The 18,935-nt window shown below is 42.4% G+C and overlaps 1 protein-coding gene across 3 annotated transcripts in view; it reads left to right on the top strand.

Moving 5' to 3' along the window:
- Positions 1–18,935, top strand: part of LOC136502116 (uncharacterized) — a 58,195-nt gene that overhangs the window by 9,893 nt on the left and 29,367 nt on the right. For 2 of the 3 annotated variants that reach the window (XM_066497591.1, XM_066497593.1), the window contains exons 3-8: positions 2,640–2,953; positions 8,584–8,744; positions 9,844–10,105; positions 10,180–10,408; positions 11,064–11,214; positions 11,319–11,558. In XM_066497591.1, the coding sequence (XP_066353688.1) occupies positions 8,607–8,744; positions 9,844–10,105; positions 10,180–10,408; positions 11,064–11,214; positions 11,319–11,558 (1,020 nt within the window). In that variant the 5' untranslated portion in view covers positions 2,640–2,953; positions 8,584–8,606. The remainder of the gene's footprint in view (positions 1–2,639; positions 2,954–8,583; positions 8,745–9,843; positions 10,106–10,179; positions 10,409–11,063; positions 11,215–11,318; positions 11,559–18,935) is intronic. The other variant, XM_066497592.1, reaches the window with a different exon arrangement.

The raw sequence follows: 18,935 nt of genomic DNA, 5'->3' as shown, positions 1-18,935 counted from the left end.
GTCGCTCCAATCACCGCGGCCCGACACCGTCACTAGAAGGGTGGACACGCACATGCGGGATGCCCAACTCCCGCTACCTCCACGACATCAACTCTGCCACACAGCTCTTCGACGGCAGCCTCGGCAACCTATAGCTGTCAACCGCCGCCGTCGATCTCTCCATCGTCTCTAGCTTCTCCTTCTCCTTTCTCGGGGTGTCCAGATAGGAACGTACGTGGGCGCGTTGACATATATGCGCAGCAAAGGCGGCACTCGACCTCCTCTCCACGTCGATGGCATACCCGTCGCCGGACTCTAATTCGCCACAACTATCGTCGCTGCTTCGCCTGCCCTTTGCCACCGCCGACGCGGCCGTCCACACGCTGCTGCTCGCTCTCGAGTCTACTTCGTCCAAGGTCGAGACCTACGTCACCAAATTCCTTTACCACCGCCTCCTTCTCGGCGACCTCGGGCGCCGGCACTAGCGACGATGCCTCTTCCCCCGCCTCAAGGCTCTTATTTGGGACGGGACGGGGCTATAAAGTTGAGAATTTATCATATCATTTTTGTTCCATTGTTCGATCCGATTCGAGTTGTAACATTATGTATTTGATTTTGATCCAATTTGGAGTTTGATTTTTATTTAAGTTGGAGATTTGTACGGTCAGGCAAGGAAGTTGCGGTGGAGTTTCCAACGTGGGGACGGAACCAACAACTAACATGGGATTGGGAGTGCACGCGTGTGACTCAGAGGGGGTATAGAAACTAGAATCCGAGTAGAGATCAGAGTTAGACGAAAAAAAACTGTGACATAAATTTTGCTCTTTATTATTAGGTATGGATATAGATATAGATATAGAATATTCTTACTAACAATAATATAATAAATCACTACAATTTTCATAAAATATGTATATGTATGTAGTCTAAGTTCTGAGTTCGATCCTTAGGTGCCTTTTGTGTATTTCAGAAAAATGATCGGTGGAGTGCGCCTACTTAATAAATCACTACAACTTTCATAAATCACTAGTTAAATTAAAGGTGGACTAGGCTTTGAGGATAAACGAAAATGGGCAAAGCCTAGAAAAAAAGAGGCTTGGTTGAATAAAGGGAAAACAACAGTAAAAAAAACATATGACATATGGGACCCACTAGAATAGATGAAAAAAAAGAAAACGAAAATAACTTGTGACAATGTTCGATGATGAAGACGTGCTTCGTTACAATTCTGAAACAACAAAGTACGTGCCACAAATGAGTAATGCGAATGGTGTGTGTGATCTGTGATGATATCATGTATTGTTCGATGCTGTTTGTTCAATTTCTTCATAAATTCTTAGTGGCCGAGCTCTGCCACCAATGATTCATGACAAACCACAAATTTCACAATAGTTACACATTGTTCAATGACGAAAGTTTAGAATGTCAAGCAAAAAATGTCATGGATATGCACATTTCTACTAGTGCAAGGATATGCTCCCAAACACCAAGTGTCTGATTAGTTTGTGTCTGAGGCCATCCTAGCTTGTATCTTGGAGTCAGGGTCAAGGTGGATAGGGTGAGCGCATGCAACACTGACATGTTTGGTTGCTTACACTCGATTTGCCTGGACAAGTTGAGATAGTGTTTGATTGTTCGTACTAGAACATATTGCATGAGATAAAATTAGGTCCTAGCCGCCAAGCTAAATGTTGTATGCAACCTACCACCATCATCTGACTCTTTCAGTCACCTTGAGTCCACTATAGAGTTTATCCCCAAGGAAGGGGTCTCCTCATCCCCACACACGAAGTCATTGCTACTCCACACCAAGGGGGGAGTAAGGGAGGGGAGGGGAGGGGGTTGACACAAGATTTCCACCAAGGGCCCTGCCGAAAAAGTCATTGAGACCTAAAGCGCTCTGAATCACCAAGATACAAGAGCACATCATCTCTAACTCACAAAGCTCTCAAGATCCCTGTCCTAACACTCACAAAAATGAATTGTGGTGTCTATCATAACTTTGGATATGATCTTGTAGCACTTGAGAGGGTGGATGGAATTAATCACTTGCCGTAGCTCTAGCAATCTCAAGCTACTCCAACAAACATTTGCCAAAGAGTGGATGATGGGAACGGGGGTCCGATCTTTCTATCAGGTGGAGATAACTACTAATTTAGACGACGAGTGATTGACATGCCGATTTGGCTTAAGATCACAAGACTTGAACCCTACAACCTTAGCACAGCGTCAACCATGTCATAATCCGATTGACCTCACTAATAAGGCTAATCCCTACCTGAGAATCAAATAACACAAGCAAGAACTTGAAAGAATGCAACTCAAGTAAAGTGACAATAGCAGATGAATGATTAAGCACTCGAATATGGGGTTTGACAAACCGGCAGCGACCGAAGACATATTGATCTAAAGCAAAATCTAAACACTAACATGGGTGATGACAACTAAATATATAGTCTAAAGGGCATCCAAGGACCCCTATTCGTGTCCCTAAGGAGTTCCGACATGTTACAAGGCCCAAAAGGCCAAAAAACAGTAATGTAGCACCCTGACAGATTCTGGACGTCTAATTGTTTTGACAATTCCCATTGATTACGAAGCAATTTTGAAGTGGGACTGATGACATTGACAAGCTTATCTCTTTATCTTTTTGTGCATAGGTATAACATCCAAAATGGGATCCGTATGCGACATGGCCATTCGGTTTAGTGCGGATTGCTCCTAGAGTCCGAGATGGACTCGAACTTGATATGTATTGGGCCTCCAACTTGACTTGGACGTCCACACTGACCTTGTAAGATGGTGACCAAGGAAGAGGGCATCTATGAGTTGTTCTCCATATGGTTGGGGCATGCTCCTGCTTGGGCCAGGATCCTAAGGGTGATTAGTAGGACCACGATGATGTCATAGTACCCAACAAAAATAGTGGCAACATGTCTTAATGATTTAGAGGTCTGGCCAATGTGATATTGAGGTGAGATCTAATCAATTTGAAATCTTATCAAATAATCTTTTCGTCAAACACTCATGGACCTCATTCGCACTCCGGATGAAAGAGGTTATGACCTTCACAATGGAATACTGTCAGGCTACCGACAAACCAAATGTTGAGCTTTGATGGCCTTGCATTCGAAGGTCGATCGGTATAATGCATATGGTGTAACCACACCCCTATCTTGTAGAGACCATTGAAAGAGTCTTCCTTATGTTTGCATCATCATCATCATCATTGTTCCTAAGCACATTGAATGTAACGATATTAGGTAGCAACAAATTCTTACTTATGTCATTATGTAAACATAGGAACAATCGCACCTTGTAATCAATGGTCGTATCCTTAGGTGTCATGTCCTCATTAGTGGGAATCCATATAAATAGTCCATCCGACATAGCTAGCCATTGCAAACTTTCTATGCACTGTTGGATGATTCGTCGGGGGTCTTGGATGCTGCACCGTATCATTCGGTGGGTTATATCCCTTGCCAAATGTTGAGTCTTCACACACTGACACTAAGCCCTATTAGCTAGATGATCTTTTGGCTTGTCCCAACTTGTCCACCATATCGTATGGCAGGGTATTTGATCATTGGATACAATCATGTCCATGGTATAGTGTTGCACCGAATGATCCACTAAGGTGCTCTTGTGTTGCACCATATCATCCAGTGGCGCTATTCTTCAAGGTCTTCAACTGTACCATTTGTCTAATGTTCACCAGATTATCCATCGGTTGATTATTGTTTTCACTATATCATATGGCGGACTATGTCTCCTCTAGCCAACCCACGAGATACCACCATATTATCTAGTGGGCTTGATTAGTTGATCTAGTGAATGACCTAGTAGCGACGAGTCTTTAGGATATCTATAATTTTTGATCCATTACAACCTGGATCTTGATTAAACTTTGACCTCGAATTAGTAGGACCTGAATAAACAAACCTGTCTAACACATTTAGAACACATGATAGTCCTAGTTCTTATGTTCCCATCTAAATTACCAAGACTAAACATGATCATGCATAAGGCACATGATCCTTACACCCACTCTCATGGAAACTATAGTAGCACATATCTAGTTGTTCTCATACCTACTCGACAAGCACATTGAGGTCGTTGAATGGCAAAGAACAAGGACACGTGGTCATCACTAATTAGCTAGCAGAGAACAAGAGGAGGAGCACACTGCAAGCTTGCATGCCATGTATGAGATGAACAAGAGGAGGAGGGACCCATTCGTAGCAAGTGGTGTTGGTGGCTACACTTGTCCTATGGTGGTGGCTTCATGGTTAATGACATGTGGGAAGACACACTTCTAGTGCAATCATCATCGGGCGAGGGATGCTAGCCTACGAACTGTGGGTTGGGCTATGGTGCAACACTTCTTGGATCTTAGCATCATTCTATCTAGTCCCTAATGATCTTGCGTCAAGCGCTACAACCAACAGGAGGGAAAAGATATGGTTCTGATGTCATTGTCCACTCATCCTATTTGTATTTCTCAACATATCTTTCTCTATTTTCTATCATAACCAAGGGGACTATAGCCTAGGTGCTTAGACTAAAAGCCCAAATCTCCCACCAAGGCCCATCATCAACTCCATGTACATGTGATAATAAGTCCCTTGAGCTACCATGGTTCATACCAAAATGTCATTTTGTTTGCATTCCATTTGCTCCACTAATCTCGAAATTACCTTAGTTCTAATAAATACACTAGTATAAAAATAGTTTCCACTAATGCCACCTACTCATTTCATTAACAGTACACAAATATGGATGCCATTATAGTGATATTTGGGGTCCACACCCAAGAAGCATGAGTAGAAAAATATTTCTAGCAGTGGTCTATATAACACCATCGAGCCCCTCCTCCACCACCGGGCTTGCTTCCTGACTAGCTCCGTTGTCGGGCCTAAGCCCCAACATCCCCATAGGTGAACTTGCACCTCAATTTGTTCCAACACTAGGACTTTTCCCTAGCCAGCTCTAGAAGTGATTACAAGCCTAACCCTACTCCATAGGATAGGTTGGCCTGCTCCATCAAGTCCCGCCATCTCCCACCTGTGCTTCCCCAACCGGTGCACAATGATGTTGTGGTCACTGTCTATGTCATTTGGATGTTGGTTTGAGGTGTGGTCATCACTTTTTGTAAATTGTACCTGTGATGATGCCCTCCCTCTTACTCCTCGATGACGACATGGAGAAGGGTGATAGGACAGTTGAAAGGTCCTAATGGCAAGGGGGGGTGAATAGCCTAATAAAATTTTCTACAAATCACTAGAGTAAGTGTTAGACAATTAATAGCGGAGCTTTTTGATCTAGCTCTACAAGTGTTGCAAGCCTCCAATCAATTCTAGTTGATTATGATCTCTAGGCACACAATCAAGGTTATGTCACTACTCAACTAACTAGTGAGAGCTAGCCAAACAAGAGAACCACTAATTACTTAGCCACTCAACTAGGCAAACTAACTACAAGCTACACAAGTATAACAAATAATGTAAATACAAGAGAGGATGAATGATATACCGATCATGGTAAGAGAAGATCAATCAAGAATACCAAGTGAAGACCAATGAATCAATTGACACACAGTTTATCCCGATGTTCACTTGCTTGTCGGCAAGCTACGTCCTCGTTGTGATGGCCGATTCACTTGGTGGTTCATGAGCTAATTGGCACCATACCAAGCCCAACAAATGAATGCCACAAGAACCTACACAAGATGAGGGCACTAAATGTCACGAACAATCCACTAGAGGTGCTTTTGGTGCTCCGCCGGGGAATAAGCCCAAGAACCCCTCACAATCACGATTGGGATGGCCATGAACAATCACCACAAGCTGCTCCAAGCCATCTAGGTGGCGGCAATCACTAAGAGTAACAAGAAAACCATAGCTAGAATGATCCCCAAGTGCCACTAGATGCAATAACTCAAGCAAATGCACTTTAGATCACTTCCAATCTCACTATGATGATGAATCAGTGGAGGAGATGAGTGGGAGGTGTTTTAGCTCACAAGGATGTCTCATTGATGAAGATGTGCAAGAGAGTGAGCTAGAGCTAGCCCTCTTCTATTTGTAGAGTCCCAAGGACTCCACTAGCCGTTATGCTCATGGGGCATCCGGACCCTTGCTCCGGACCGTGGTCTAGACCATGAACAGTGAAAGTTCAAACCGTCTCTCAGCCAACCAGTAGCAGCCACGCAAGCCTCTATTCAAAAATAGTCGTTGGTGCTACAACTGCCATAGCTCGGCTCTAGACCGGACTCTTATTTACAGAAAGCATCCAGAGTGTGAAATCACAGCCAAACCGAGTCCGATCAGAGCATCCGAACCCATGCATAGTGGAGTCCGAAGCACCTGAACATGCCATGTCAACACTTGTGCACAGGCAGCCTCAATAAGACTCTCGCTCCTGAGTCTAGACCTACGCTGAAGCAGATTTCGGAGCTCGTGTCTGGTCAGCTTCAAATCTACACCAAGAGCTCCTAGCCCCTTTGGACCAAGTTTGATCCAGGCAACCGGACCGAGCCACCGAGTCTAGAGCACAACAGAGTGCCACATTTCCCTTGCGCCACACCATCGCCCAACCAGACTCACACAGCTTGGTCCGGACGCACCCCCACATAGGGTCTGGAGCAAAAAACACAGCCAATAGCCTAGGGTTTATGTCCGAACCAGACGCTCCCCTAGGGTTCGGACCCCTCTCGACCTGAGTCCGGTCAATAGTTTCATCTCCAAATTGATTTCTATCTCTTCAACCACTTCACCCTTGCTTCCAAGTAGCCAACCACAAAATGTCTCACCATTGTGCACATGTGTTAGCATATTTTCAAAGCATTCCATGGGTTAATTGTTAGCACACTAGGTCCCAATGCATATGCATGAACCACTTCACCTAGTGGCACTTGATAATCGTTTTAACCATGATTATGCCCTCTTTGTTGTACGGCTATATATCCTAAACCCACTCACACCCTCTATGGTGTCTTGAGTGGCAAACAAAATCCTATCAACACCTTTGCCTTGATCTCCATTGGATTTTGTTTTTCTCTTTCTTCTTTTCTAAGTTGGAGCACTTGATCTTCACTTTGATCACCACCATCACCATGATCATCATCATCTTGATCCACCACATGGTGTGTACCAACCTAGCTCATATACATCACTAATGACAAAGGTTAGTACACTTAGGTTTCATCAATTAGCCAAAATCAAACTAGGGCTTTCAACCATGGACTCCTTGCATGTGCATGAGCCGGCTCATCGATGCCTGGACTAAGGTGTAGGTGTGGCACTATGCCAAGTCACCATCCCGCACTTCGATCTTCTTGTCAAGCACCTTAGGTGCACAACTTTGGTCCATTATCCCTAGGAACTCATCGTCTCCTACCTCTAGGACCGTGACTATTGAGGTTGTGGGTGTCTTTGCTTCACTACTCCCTAAAGGCATGAACTTTCTCGATACCAACACCCATGAATGGATGATGCTCACCCATCCTTTGACTCCTTTTATACTCACCCAACTCCTCTACGGTGCTTGGTGATTGTGACCATGGCATATAATGGGGTCATGGTTGGGGCACCTTCTTCTACAACTGCCACTACGCCTCATCCTCACCTAGTGTCCACTCTTGGCTCCACTATCTGACTGTGTAGTGACTCCACTGGTCATAGGCTCAATTGGCATGTGTCCCTACAATGCTCGCTGTTTGGCTAGATCGTCAACGAGGATGGGTTTGAGCTGGTTTTTGGTGGTTGTCGCGTGTGTAAGGATGCATCTTCACCATTCATGTAGGAATGTCACTATAAGCTTTCCACATGAATATGCACTGGTAGATCCCTTATGCGCGCTCTAGCATGACACAACTTATCGTGCTAATGCATGTGGCATGATAGAGTGATTTTGTCATGCCATGCGGTCTAGCGTGGTTAAATGGGTTAGATGTGGAGATAGTTTCTTAAATGGATAATTTTTAAAGTATTAGTTAAAAAACTAAAACAAGTTTGTTTTTCTAGAGGTAGGGGTCACTAGGTTGTTCTCTTCTAAATAAGACACAATCAGTCACTGGGCGATCGGGTTTAATGTGAATATCAACAATTATATACATGAGTGTGCATGGGCTAGATGTATTGAGACAAAAGCTGAATAATCCTGTTTGAAGTATTGGATAAATCCCATTATAATTGATGGGTATACATATAGGTTAGTTTTTTCTTTTTTTGAATTATAGCACAGACTTGGACATTAACAAAAACGCACCTACACTCGCCACTATAAGGTACACACACAAACCCTACCCTTATGAACACATCCAATGAAAGACTAGGCCAATAGATCTTGAGATTGACAAAGTCACCATTGGTGTTTTTGTAAACCTACCCACTTCATCATATAGTTGGGTTTGGCTTACCATATCCATTCAAATATGTAAACCCCTCCCCATATATCCTCAAAAGTCACATTCAATTCTGTCTGGATTTGATTTGGTTAATTATCCTTAATAACTATCTACAGTTCTATTTTCCATATAGTCGACTCACTTTATATGTTTACTAGGAAGACTTTGCATAAATTAACTTGTTTGCTCATTATCAGGTTAATTTTCAAAGATTTGCGCCATGACATATAACATGGAGAAGTTACACCATCTTGAAATGCCACCAAAAATCATGTCACTCCAATTGCTAGAAGAAATTACAGACAATTTCTCCAAGGAGAGAAAACTTGGTAGTGGAACATTTGGAAATGTTTACAAGGTACACATTTCTATATTAACATCTACATATAGCTTATGCTATAAACATCGTTGTTGAACTCCTTGCACAATTTTGCAGGCAAACATGCAATGAATGTATTTTTGACATTAGGGTTTCACCATGTATATTTTATAAGTAAGACAAATAGCGTTAAACTAGATACCATAGACTTGGTGGTACACATGCAATAATTGTGTACTCATGCTTGTCATTATATATACGCCTATTTGTTATAGTACAATGGTGTTTGTAACTTTAATACTCTAATTTTATATTATACACATAAATTATGCTTTTGTCTTGATGAGCACACAATTTTGATAGTTACAGGTTTCGACCCTAAACTGTATTTAAGACAAAAACTTTGTTTCTTACAGCTAGCTGTTGCTATGTCTACATTGTTGCCACAGTTAAAATAATTGTGGTTCAATTCAAGGTTGGAATTGGAAAAATACAGTTCAGGGGATTTAATGTGTGGTTTTCCACATATTTAAATAGATTATGAGGTCTATTGTGGACAAACCCATCTATCCCTTTTTCTGTTGTTGATCAATGGGCACCAAAGGCAAAGTAAATTATCCAGTTTATGATAAACTAGAAGAATATAACATTACTATATGGTACCCTAAATGTTATGTGTGTATATATGAGCTTGACTTGCATTATTGTATTGGATCTGATAAAAATCGTTAAAGTAACGGAAGAAAAGCCAATTGAATATTAGATCACATTATAGAAGGATAGAATAATGAAACAAATAACATATGTAGATGACTTGTACATTGATAGATTAAAGATTAAAGTATTGCTGATAACAGAGATGTTGTGGACAATATTTGTAATTAGTAAGGGACGACATGGATAGTTTGCATGAAAGGATTGCAAGTTAGTGGGGCACTTAGGGGGAAACGATGTGGACACCTTGCATGAAGGGATTGAACATCTATTTGGGTTTAGCTTTATAAGAGTATATATATAGATTGATGACGATTAATCAAATAGACTCCACATAAATATTCATTTTTATTGTTTCTAAGTATTAATAGTAGTACAAAGATATACCATTAATATCAAGTTGATTATGTGATATGTTAAATAGGGACTGCACAATGGGGAAGAGATTGCTGTGAAAATGCTTCATTTAAAGCAAGAATGGGATGATCTTAAGCAATTCAAGAATGAGTTTGAGAACCTTAGGAAACTCAAGCATCAGAATATCGTACGGCTACTTGGCTATTGCTATGAAATAAAGCATGAATATATAGAGTTAGCTGATGGAAAAACTGTTTTCGCCCAAAGAATCTATAGAGCTCTGTGTTTTGAGTATTTGCACAATGGGAGTCTAGAAAAACATCTACATGGTATGATTGTTCTATATACTTTTTAATGTTGCCTTGTATTTTCTTAGGACATCATGTATGACCAATCTTTGTAGATGAATACCATGGACTTGAATGGCAAACACGCTACAAAATTATTAAAGGGGCCTGTGAGGGTTTGAAATACCTTCATGAGGAATTGGAAACTCCCATTTACCATTTGGATTTGAAACCTGAGAATATATTATTAGACACAAGCATGGTGCCAAAACTTGCTGATTTTGGACTGTCAAAGTTTGTTCACAATGAACAAACTCGAGCCACACAGAGTTTCGTGGGAACAATGTAAGTGAACACGTACCTAAACTAGTCACATTCTACACAGAAAAATTTCACCAAATGTTTGTCATTATATCCCCAGAAGATCCCCTTATTTGATAGTAGCATAAGCATTTAGCACTTACTTCAACTCATAACAAATACTTAGATTTCTTAGTAGTGGTACATACCACCTGGGATAACATGATTAGAATGTTCTCTTTACTACTTCTACTGCACTGATAGAGCTTATTAAGTTTTTTCACTACTGTGTCAAAGCATGTTTTTCATTAAAGAGGGAATGACGATACAATATATTGATGAAACCGAGAAGATCAAAGGGTGAGCATGCATGCCATGATTTGTATAGAGTTAGGCTTGGTGAAACATTCGGCGTGTTCACTGGTTGGTTTCTGGGCTGGTTTGGGCTGGCTGGTGCTGGTTTATTGTGAGAGGAAAATACTGTTGGCTGGTTGAATAAGCCTGGCTGAAACCAACAAGCGAACAGGGTGATTGTAACCATAATGTAAACATATGGAAATCATGCGGTTGATTTCAACTGCACCACGTGTTTTCCTGCAATTATGTCCATAAAGCATGCAATCCTAATTTGCTCTTTTAGTCACCCAAATTTTGTTTTCTTAACACTTGTGTATCTATTATTAATTTTGATGTCATGCAGTGGTTATTTGCCACCAGAATACATAGAGAAAAATTTAATCTCAAAAAAGTTGGACATATTCAGCCTGGGTGTTGTAATTATAAAGATAATGACAGGAGATACGGGCTATATCAAGTGTGCTAAAATGTCTTCCCAAGAATTTATTGACCTCGTAAGACATTGTTTATCTTTACCAAGATCATGATTATATTTTTAATTTGTGTACTGCATATTGATACTAATGATAATTTAATAATTTGTGTATCAATCTCAAAGGTACATGAAAACTGGAGAAACAGGCTTCGTCAAAATCAGGGTTATGAATCATTGGAAGCTGAATGTCAAGTTAAGAGATGCATTGAAATTGCATTAGATTGTATCCATCCAGACCGTAAAAAAAGGCCAAAAATTGGGGTTATCGTAAATTGGTTGAATGAGACAGAGAATATGATTGAGAAAGTGGAGATGGCTTTACCTCTTGATGAATCTATAAATGTACCAGTGTTACATGATGAGGTAAGATGACTGTTTTCCCATATGTTCAATAATTTTCTTTGTATTTCATCTTGGAATTTAAATACTTAATTTGTAAATTAGACATACATGAAATTAAAACGAGTCAGGTAACTTTACCTAAAGTTTTTACCACATGTTACTGAAAAATAATCTCCGTATGCACCATTGTATAAGTGGAATTTATGGTGCTTGGGAATAATATAAGAGCCATTTGTTCGACTAGATCGAATGGTTAAAAACGGAGGAACCAATTGAGAAGAACTTTAAGTTGTGGACCAAAACTAAAAAAATTAAGAGATCTTTTACAATGGTTGGAAAAAGTACCATGGTACCTCTAGGTACTTTCATCTTTTTCTATTTTTTAAGTAATTAATTGAGAAATATATTATACAGGGTATTTTAGTAATTGAGTTACGGTTGTGCCCTCCTAAAAGTATCGTAACCCCGGCCATGGCGCATGCGGCCCGACGGCGACCTCACTGGCGACGCGCGACACAGCGGAGGGGCGCAGTCGGCGGCGAGCGCGCCGCGCGAACTACGCGGCAGCGAGGCTCAGGACGGCGAGCGTGTGGCCGTTCTTAGGACCACCCTTTCTATTCTTCGCCTCTCCCATCGCACTAGCTTCCTGCCGTGAACTTCATGCATGTTGGTTTTAGAACACGCAAATCACAACCCTGTATGCAATGGCTAGCCTAGAACAGAGAAGAATTGAAGAACACAACAAGAACACGCAAGAACGCTGAGTGACGAACTGGCAACTGTCACAGAATAGTGCTCTTTTGCACAAATATGAGTGATCAGTACATCCACGATTACACAGTAGTTTTCGACATCACACACATTCTGAACTCCAAGCTACTTATACCAGCAACTATTACACACATATCAGAGCTAAACAACCACCAAAACACGGATACAAAGGGGTAAGAAACAAACTGCCGCGTGATGTCGCGTCGTGGGCGCGCTCTCCGCGTGTGCAGCAACTGCCTGGTTCAAACTCCAGCTTCCCGCCTTGCGCCTTGGACCAAATGGTGACGTGGCATCATGTGTGGCAGGATTACACCATCAATCTCCCCCTTAATTCTGACAAACACTGAGGTCACGAACACCCAGCAGATGTCTCATCACAGCCAACTTCACCGCTGGCAAAGCCTTTGTCAGAGCATCAGCTCTCTGCTCATCAGTGCTCACTCATTTCACCTGAAACTGTCCTCTTTCAACACACTCTCTAATGAAGTGATACTTAGTATCAATGTGCTTGCTTCTCCCATGAAACACATGGTTCTTCATCAGAGCAATTGCCGAATTGTTGTCAACAAACAACTTCACTGTTTGTGGTGGTGAACCTGTGATCTCTGCCAACAAGTTTCTCAGCCACAGGTCCTGCATTGCTACTGCTATAGCTGCCATGAATTCAGCTTCACAAGAGGACAAAGCAACTGTTTTCTCTTTGTGTGAGTTCCAAGTGATCAAACTATCATTGAGATAGAAAGCCATCCCTCCTGTAGTCCTTCTCCCAACAATGACTCCTGCATGATCACTGTCTGCATAACCCACCAACACTTCTTGCTTCTTCTCCTAAGTATATACCAAGCCGTAATCCATTGTTCCTTGCAAATACCTCAGAATTTGCTTCACTGCCTTCTGATGCAATACAGTGGGCTTCTCCATAAATCTACTTGCCATTCCTACTGAGTAAGACAAATCTGGTCTTGTGTGTAGCAAGTATCTCAAGCACCCAACAACTCTCCTATACTCAGTAGCATCCACAAGCACTCCCTGCTTGTCTTCATCAAGTCTTGCTCCAGGACTCATTGGAAATTTTGTTGGATTGCATTCTGCCATTCCAAACTGTGCTAGTACCTTCTGTGCATAGCTTGACTGCTTGATTGTGATATGATCTTGTTGCTAATCCACCTCTATGCCAAGATAAAAAGACAGCAGACCCAAGTCGCTCATCTGAAATTCAGGTGTCATTTGCTTCTTGAATGTTGCAATTTCTTCTGAATTTTCACCTGTCACAATCAAATCATCAACATATACACCAAGTATCACAGCACCATTTTCAACTCCCCTTTTGTATACTGCAGCTTCACTTGCACACTTCTTGAAATCAAGCTTTTTCAGGCTTTTATCCAACCTGACATTCCAAGCTCTTGGAGCCTGTCCCAAGCCATACAAAGCTTGGCTGAGCTTGAGCACCATCTTCTCTTTACCTCTCTGCACATAGCCTTCAAGTTGACTAACATAGACTTCTTCCTCAAGTTCAGCATTCAAAAAAGCAGATTTTACATCCAAATGGTGTACTTGCCATCCTCTATTTGCTGCCATTGCCAACAGTAACCTTATTATATCAAGCCTAGAAACTGGAGAAAATACTTCCTCAAAATCTATTCCATGCCTCTGCACATACCCCTTAGCAACCAATCTGGCTTTGTGCTTGACCACCTCAGCCTCAAAATTCCTCTTGAGTTTATACACCCACTTAAGACCAATGGGCTTATGACCTGGTGGTAGAGTTGCAAGCTCCCAGGTTCCATTCTTGTCTATGGACTGTATTTCACTATCCACTGCATCCTCCCACTCATTGTCTTCTGCAACTTCTTGATATGTGGCTGGTTCCACCATCAATGCAAGTAAAGCGCCAAGTTCTGAATCTGATGTTAATTCCACTTTCAGTGGTGTCATCATACACCTCATTTAAACTTCTGAACCTAAGTGGTTCCTCATCATAATCACTATTACTCCCTGGATCATCAGCTTCTTGATCCAAGCCTCCCCCTGCAGCTGAATGACCTGGTGTTGCTGTTTCTGCTTCTGTTGTCGGTTCATGAACAATAACTAAATTTCTTCCATTTGCTGCCTCCACTGAACCTGTCATTTCCAAGCCAGCATCCCAAACACTTGTTGATCCACCATGGTCACTGAGTTGTGGCAACTCACTACTCTCACCAGCTACAACACCTGATCCTTCAAGATGAGTAACAAAATGATCCTCATTGTCAACACTAAACTCTACACCTTCAGAAAATTCAGTGTTAGCAGTCCACTGCCAGCTCCTAGACTTCTCAAAAACAACATCCCTGCTCACCACAATCTTGTTGGTTTGAGGATTGTACATCATATGAGTTTTGCTTCCCTCCTCAACTCCAAAATACACCATTGGAGTACTCCTATCATCTAACTTTTTGAAATGAGGTACTGTGTTTTTCACATGACCCACACTGCCAAATACTTTCAGATGACCCAGGTGAGATTTTCTACCATTCCACACCTCATATGGAGTTTTAGCTTTCAATGCTTTTGTTGGCAACCTATTCAACAAATAAATTGAGTGCCTAACAGCTTCTCCCCAAAACCTACCAGGCACCCTCATGCTCTTCAGTAGTGATCTAGCCATCTCCATAACTATTCTATTTTTCCTTTCAACTACACCATTTTGCTGTGGTGTGTATGGTGCTGTAAATTGCCTTTTTATCCCAGCTTGCTCACACACAACCCTGAATGATGCAGCTAAAAACTCTCCACCCCTGTTTGACCTTACTGTTTTGATATGGTCACCAATGCTATATTTTTAGCTTCAGATTTGAATTTTGCAAATGCACTACTTGCCTCATCTTTTGACTTAAGCATGAAAACAGACATCCATCTAGAACAATCATCTACAATGAGCATGAAATATTTGTTACCTTGTGATAGGCCCACACAGATCAATGTGGAGCAGCTCTAGGGGCTTGGTAGCACGCCACTGTGCCAACTTTGGAAATGCCATCCTTGTTTGTTTCCCAGCCATGCAAGCTTCACAAACTTCTTCTGGATGAGCAATTGCTGGCACACCTCCCACCATGGATTTTTCAGACAACAGCTTCAAAGACTGAAAACTTGCATGACCCAGTATTCCATGCCACAACCAGGCATCTTCCGACATCTTTGTCAGCAAACACACTGGTTCAGAGCTTTTCAGATCAACTTGATACAGTCGATTAGCAGGTCGCCCAACCTTCATAACTAGTATCTAACTGCTTTTGTCAACCACCTCAAGCCAGTTATCATCCATGATGATCTTGTGCCCGATTTTAGTGAGTTGTCCAAGGCTGAACAGGTTGCTCCTCAACCTTGGGATGTAGTACACATCTGGCAACAGCCACTGATCACCGTTTTTGCATTGAAACACCAAAGTTCCCCTTCCCCTGATCTCCACAGCCGATCCATCACCAAACCTGACCTTGCCAACAATCCCTGCATCAAGGTCATGAAACTTGTCTGCATCACCAGACATATGATTACTTGCCCCGTTGTCTAGGCACCAGGCCGCTCCTGCCTTCTTCACACTACCAGTGAGATGTAGCTCGGGCATCACCTTCCTTACACAACGTGATGCTGAACTCCAGTGATCACCCCCAATGAGAGCTCGATTGGCTCTAGCACCTCCGTGACCGTGAGCATCAGCGCCGGCTCGATGTTCTCGTCTCGAGCATGATGAGCTTCATCACCCTTCTTCTCTTCTTCCCCTGGACACCGATTGGCATAGTGGCCATACTTGTGACATTTGAAGCACGTTATGTGGCTCTTGTCTCATTTGCCACCGCCTTCCTTGTCGGACGCCTCCCTGTGCCCGCCGCGGCCACGGCCTTGCCCGCCGCACCCTCTGCCTCGGCCATGACTCCCTCCATCCTGCAATCTCCCTCTCACCAAGGACTCACTGCCTGACTTCTTCTGCCTTGCCTCCCACTCGGCCTGAGTTAGCAATAGCTGCCCGCGGTCACCCATCGTGCCACCAGCTCCCCACTGGATCTGCTCCTCATAGGCCTTCAGTCGACCAACTACCTCCTCGAACACCAGTTTCTTCAGATCGAAGAATTGCTCGATCTTGGCCACCACCGTGATGTAGCGATCTGGCACGGTGTCGAAGAGCTTCTTCACCATCGCCGAATCATCCAGAGATCCACCAAGGTTCCCATACTTCACCGACATCGCCGAGATCTTGCTGGCATACTTCAACGTCTGAGTAGCATCCAGCAGGCCTGGGTTCGACTCCTCATGAAAGCAAATTTAAACAGACCAGGAATAAAAAAATTATAAAAAATAGGTTGGGGTTTCCCTTGCTGACTTTTGTCAAAAAAGCGCACGGAGCTATCATTGTAACATTACACCCGGAAGTATTTGGAGTATCGTTATTTATATTTTCCCAAAGGAAGACATTAATTGATTAAGAATCTAGTATGGATATGAACTCAATAATACTACATGCAAAGTAAACCAATTGTTCATAACAGGGGTAGGAATGATATTCTCAAAATAGTAGACACACACTTGGGCATTCCTCAAGGATAAAATAAAGAGAAAGAATAAAAGAATAATCCTAAGTAGAGCAGGCATGTTCTAGTATAGTCATACAAAGATGAGTTGATAATCATACAAGCTACATAATTAGTTTTAGTGCTAAGTGTGAAACAGGTCGGGACACCACCGAGTACTGGTTTGCCAGCAACCTCATTTGGCATTTTAGACTCCTACACCCTAAATGAACGTGGAGGATTACAAGTACGGATAGGGCTATCACCACATGCCGCCTACCACCTCAACCATGGAGAAGGAAATGTATTCACATGTCTTTCCATACCAAGCACCATAGCACCATACTTGCATACACAGAAACAACCCAAATCCCCCCGGGACTCCGACCCTACGGATCGACAAGTAAAAGACTTGGGCACACCCAATGGCACGATGAACCGCCACCTCAACTTATCTCTAATTCCAATTATATAAGTTATATGAATAGTTAAGCATAAAGTCATGTTTGCTAATCTTATAACATACCAACTATACACTAGTTCATATGTCAGGATCATAACATAAAGACTATACTCTAGTTCATAAGTATGACTATAATTATAAAATGATGGCAAGACTTTGGAAGAACTCATATCGCTATTCATACCAATAATCTCTTCTTCCAAGGAGTCAAGCCCTCCAAGGTAGCTTTGCCTTGCTCTAAAACAACTACTAAAAGATAAAACGCAAAGGTGGGAATGACGAGTTGCTCAAGAGAGGTGTGTGTTGACAGGGGGACTCTATCCTCTATTTTATACAGGGTTCTAAGGTGGTTTGGAGGAGATATTTGGTAGGAACCCTGGCCTCCACTGCCTCTACATGTCGTCCGGACCCAGGGTGCGACCGCACCCTGACTGGCTCCTCTCGCCACCGCCTTCACATGGTGGATCATTGAGTGGACCTGGGCTGCACCTTGGGTGGTATTTCGCCTAGATTGTTTGAGTGGATGGGCCTTTGTTATTAATCCTTTTGCGCAATTCAGCTTTTCGCTTTGTTGGAGAGCGCCCTTTCGGTGTATTTCCCATTTATTCATGTTTGTGTCCTGCAAAACAATAATCTCCAAATACATGTGGCACTTGGTCAATTGTAAATGCATATGTGCTTAAGATTGATAATTTCTCCTCTTTTTATGTCTTAATTGGTGGTCGGATTTGGTCATTAAGGACCGCCAACAGCTAGCACGCCCGTCGTTGACAAATGACTTTGATCACAACAAGAACACAACAGATCGATGAAACCGATCTAGAGTCTGGTTTGCTTGATGCTGAGCCTATTCTTCGCCTAGTAGACTTCTGAACACATCCCGTGAAGACCCATTCGGGAGGATCACGTGGAAGGTGTTCTAGGGTCAGCAAGGCCTCTAAGAATGTCGCCAAATCTCGCCGAGAGATGTGACGAACATGAAGATAGAGATAGGAGAGGGTAAAAGGGTACAGTAGATGTGTTTTTAATGATTGAAAGTTGGAATCCTCAATCGACCGTGATCCTCTCTTATATATAGAGGGGTGGTCTTATCCTAGTAGGAAATAATTCCAAAACATGTTATCCAAGTTTCCCGGTCAAAAACCAATTTGGAATCCAAATTGGTTTGGACTCTTAGCCAAAAGTCAAAATAGCCGACTTCAAAGTTGGTCAGGCCAGGATTCATGGGCCCGGGTGTTGTGGCCGGCCCAGCAATAGGCAAGCTGACCTAGCTAGCTTCGTGCAGGGTAGTGCCAACATCTTCTTCATTTCGCTTTGTGCTTCCAATTGTGTTGCACCAAATATTTTCTAACACGTTCTTGATGTCAGTAACTTGATGATGTAGCCTAATTTCCCTGCCAGGACATTTTTGCATGTCAACATATTTCAAGCCTTAATATTTTAAAAATAAAAGACCCACAATGACATTTAATATTTTCAAAGGTGATCAAGATCTATTTATGACTTTGTTCAAAAAAAGATCTATTTATGACATGGCACTGAACATTGCTCGACAAATACACTACTACTTTACACATTAGTGGAGGCGATCATTTTGGGTTTCCAAAGGTTGGCCAG

The sequence above is a fragment of the Miscanthus floridulus genome, chromosome 13 (assembly GCF_019320115.1).
Source record: "Miscanthus floridulus cultivar M001 chromosome 13, ASM1932011v1, whole genome shotgun sequence".
NCBI classification, from domain to species: Eukaryota; Viridiplantae; Streptophyta; class Magnoliopsida; order Poales; family Poaceae; genus Miscanthus; species Miscanthus floridulus.
This window is presented reverse-complemented; position numbering and strand designations above follow the sequence as displayed.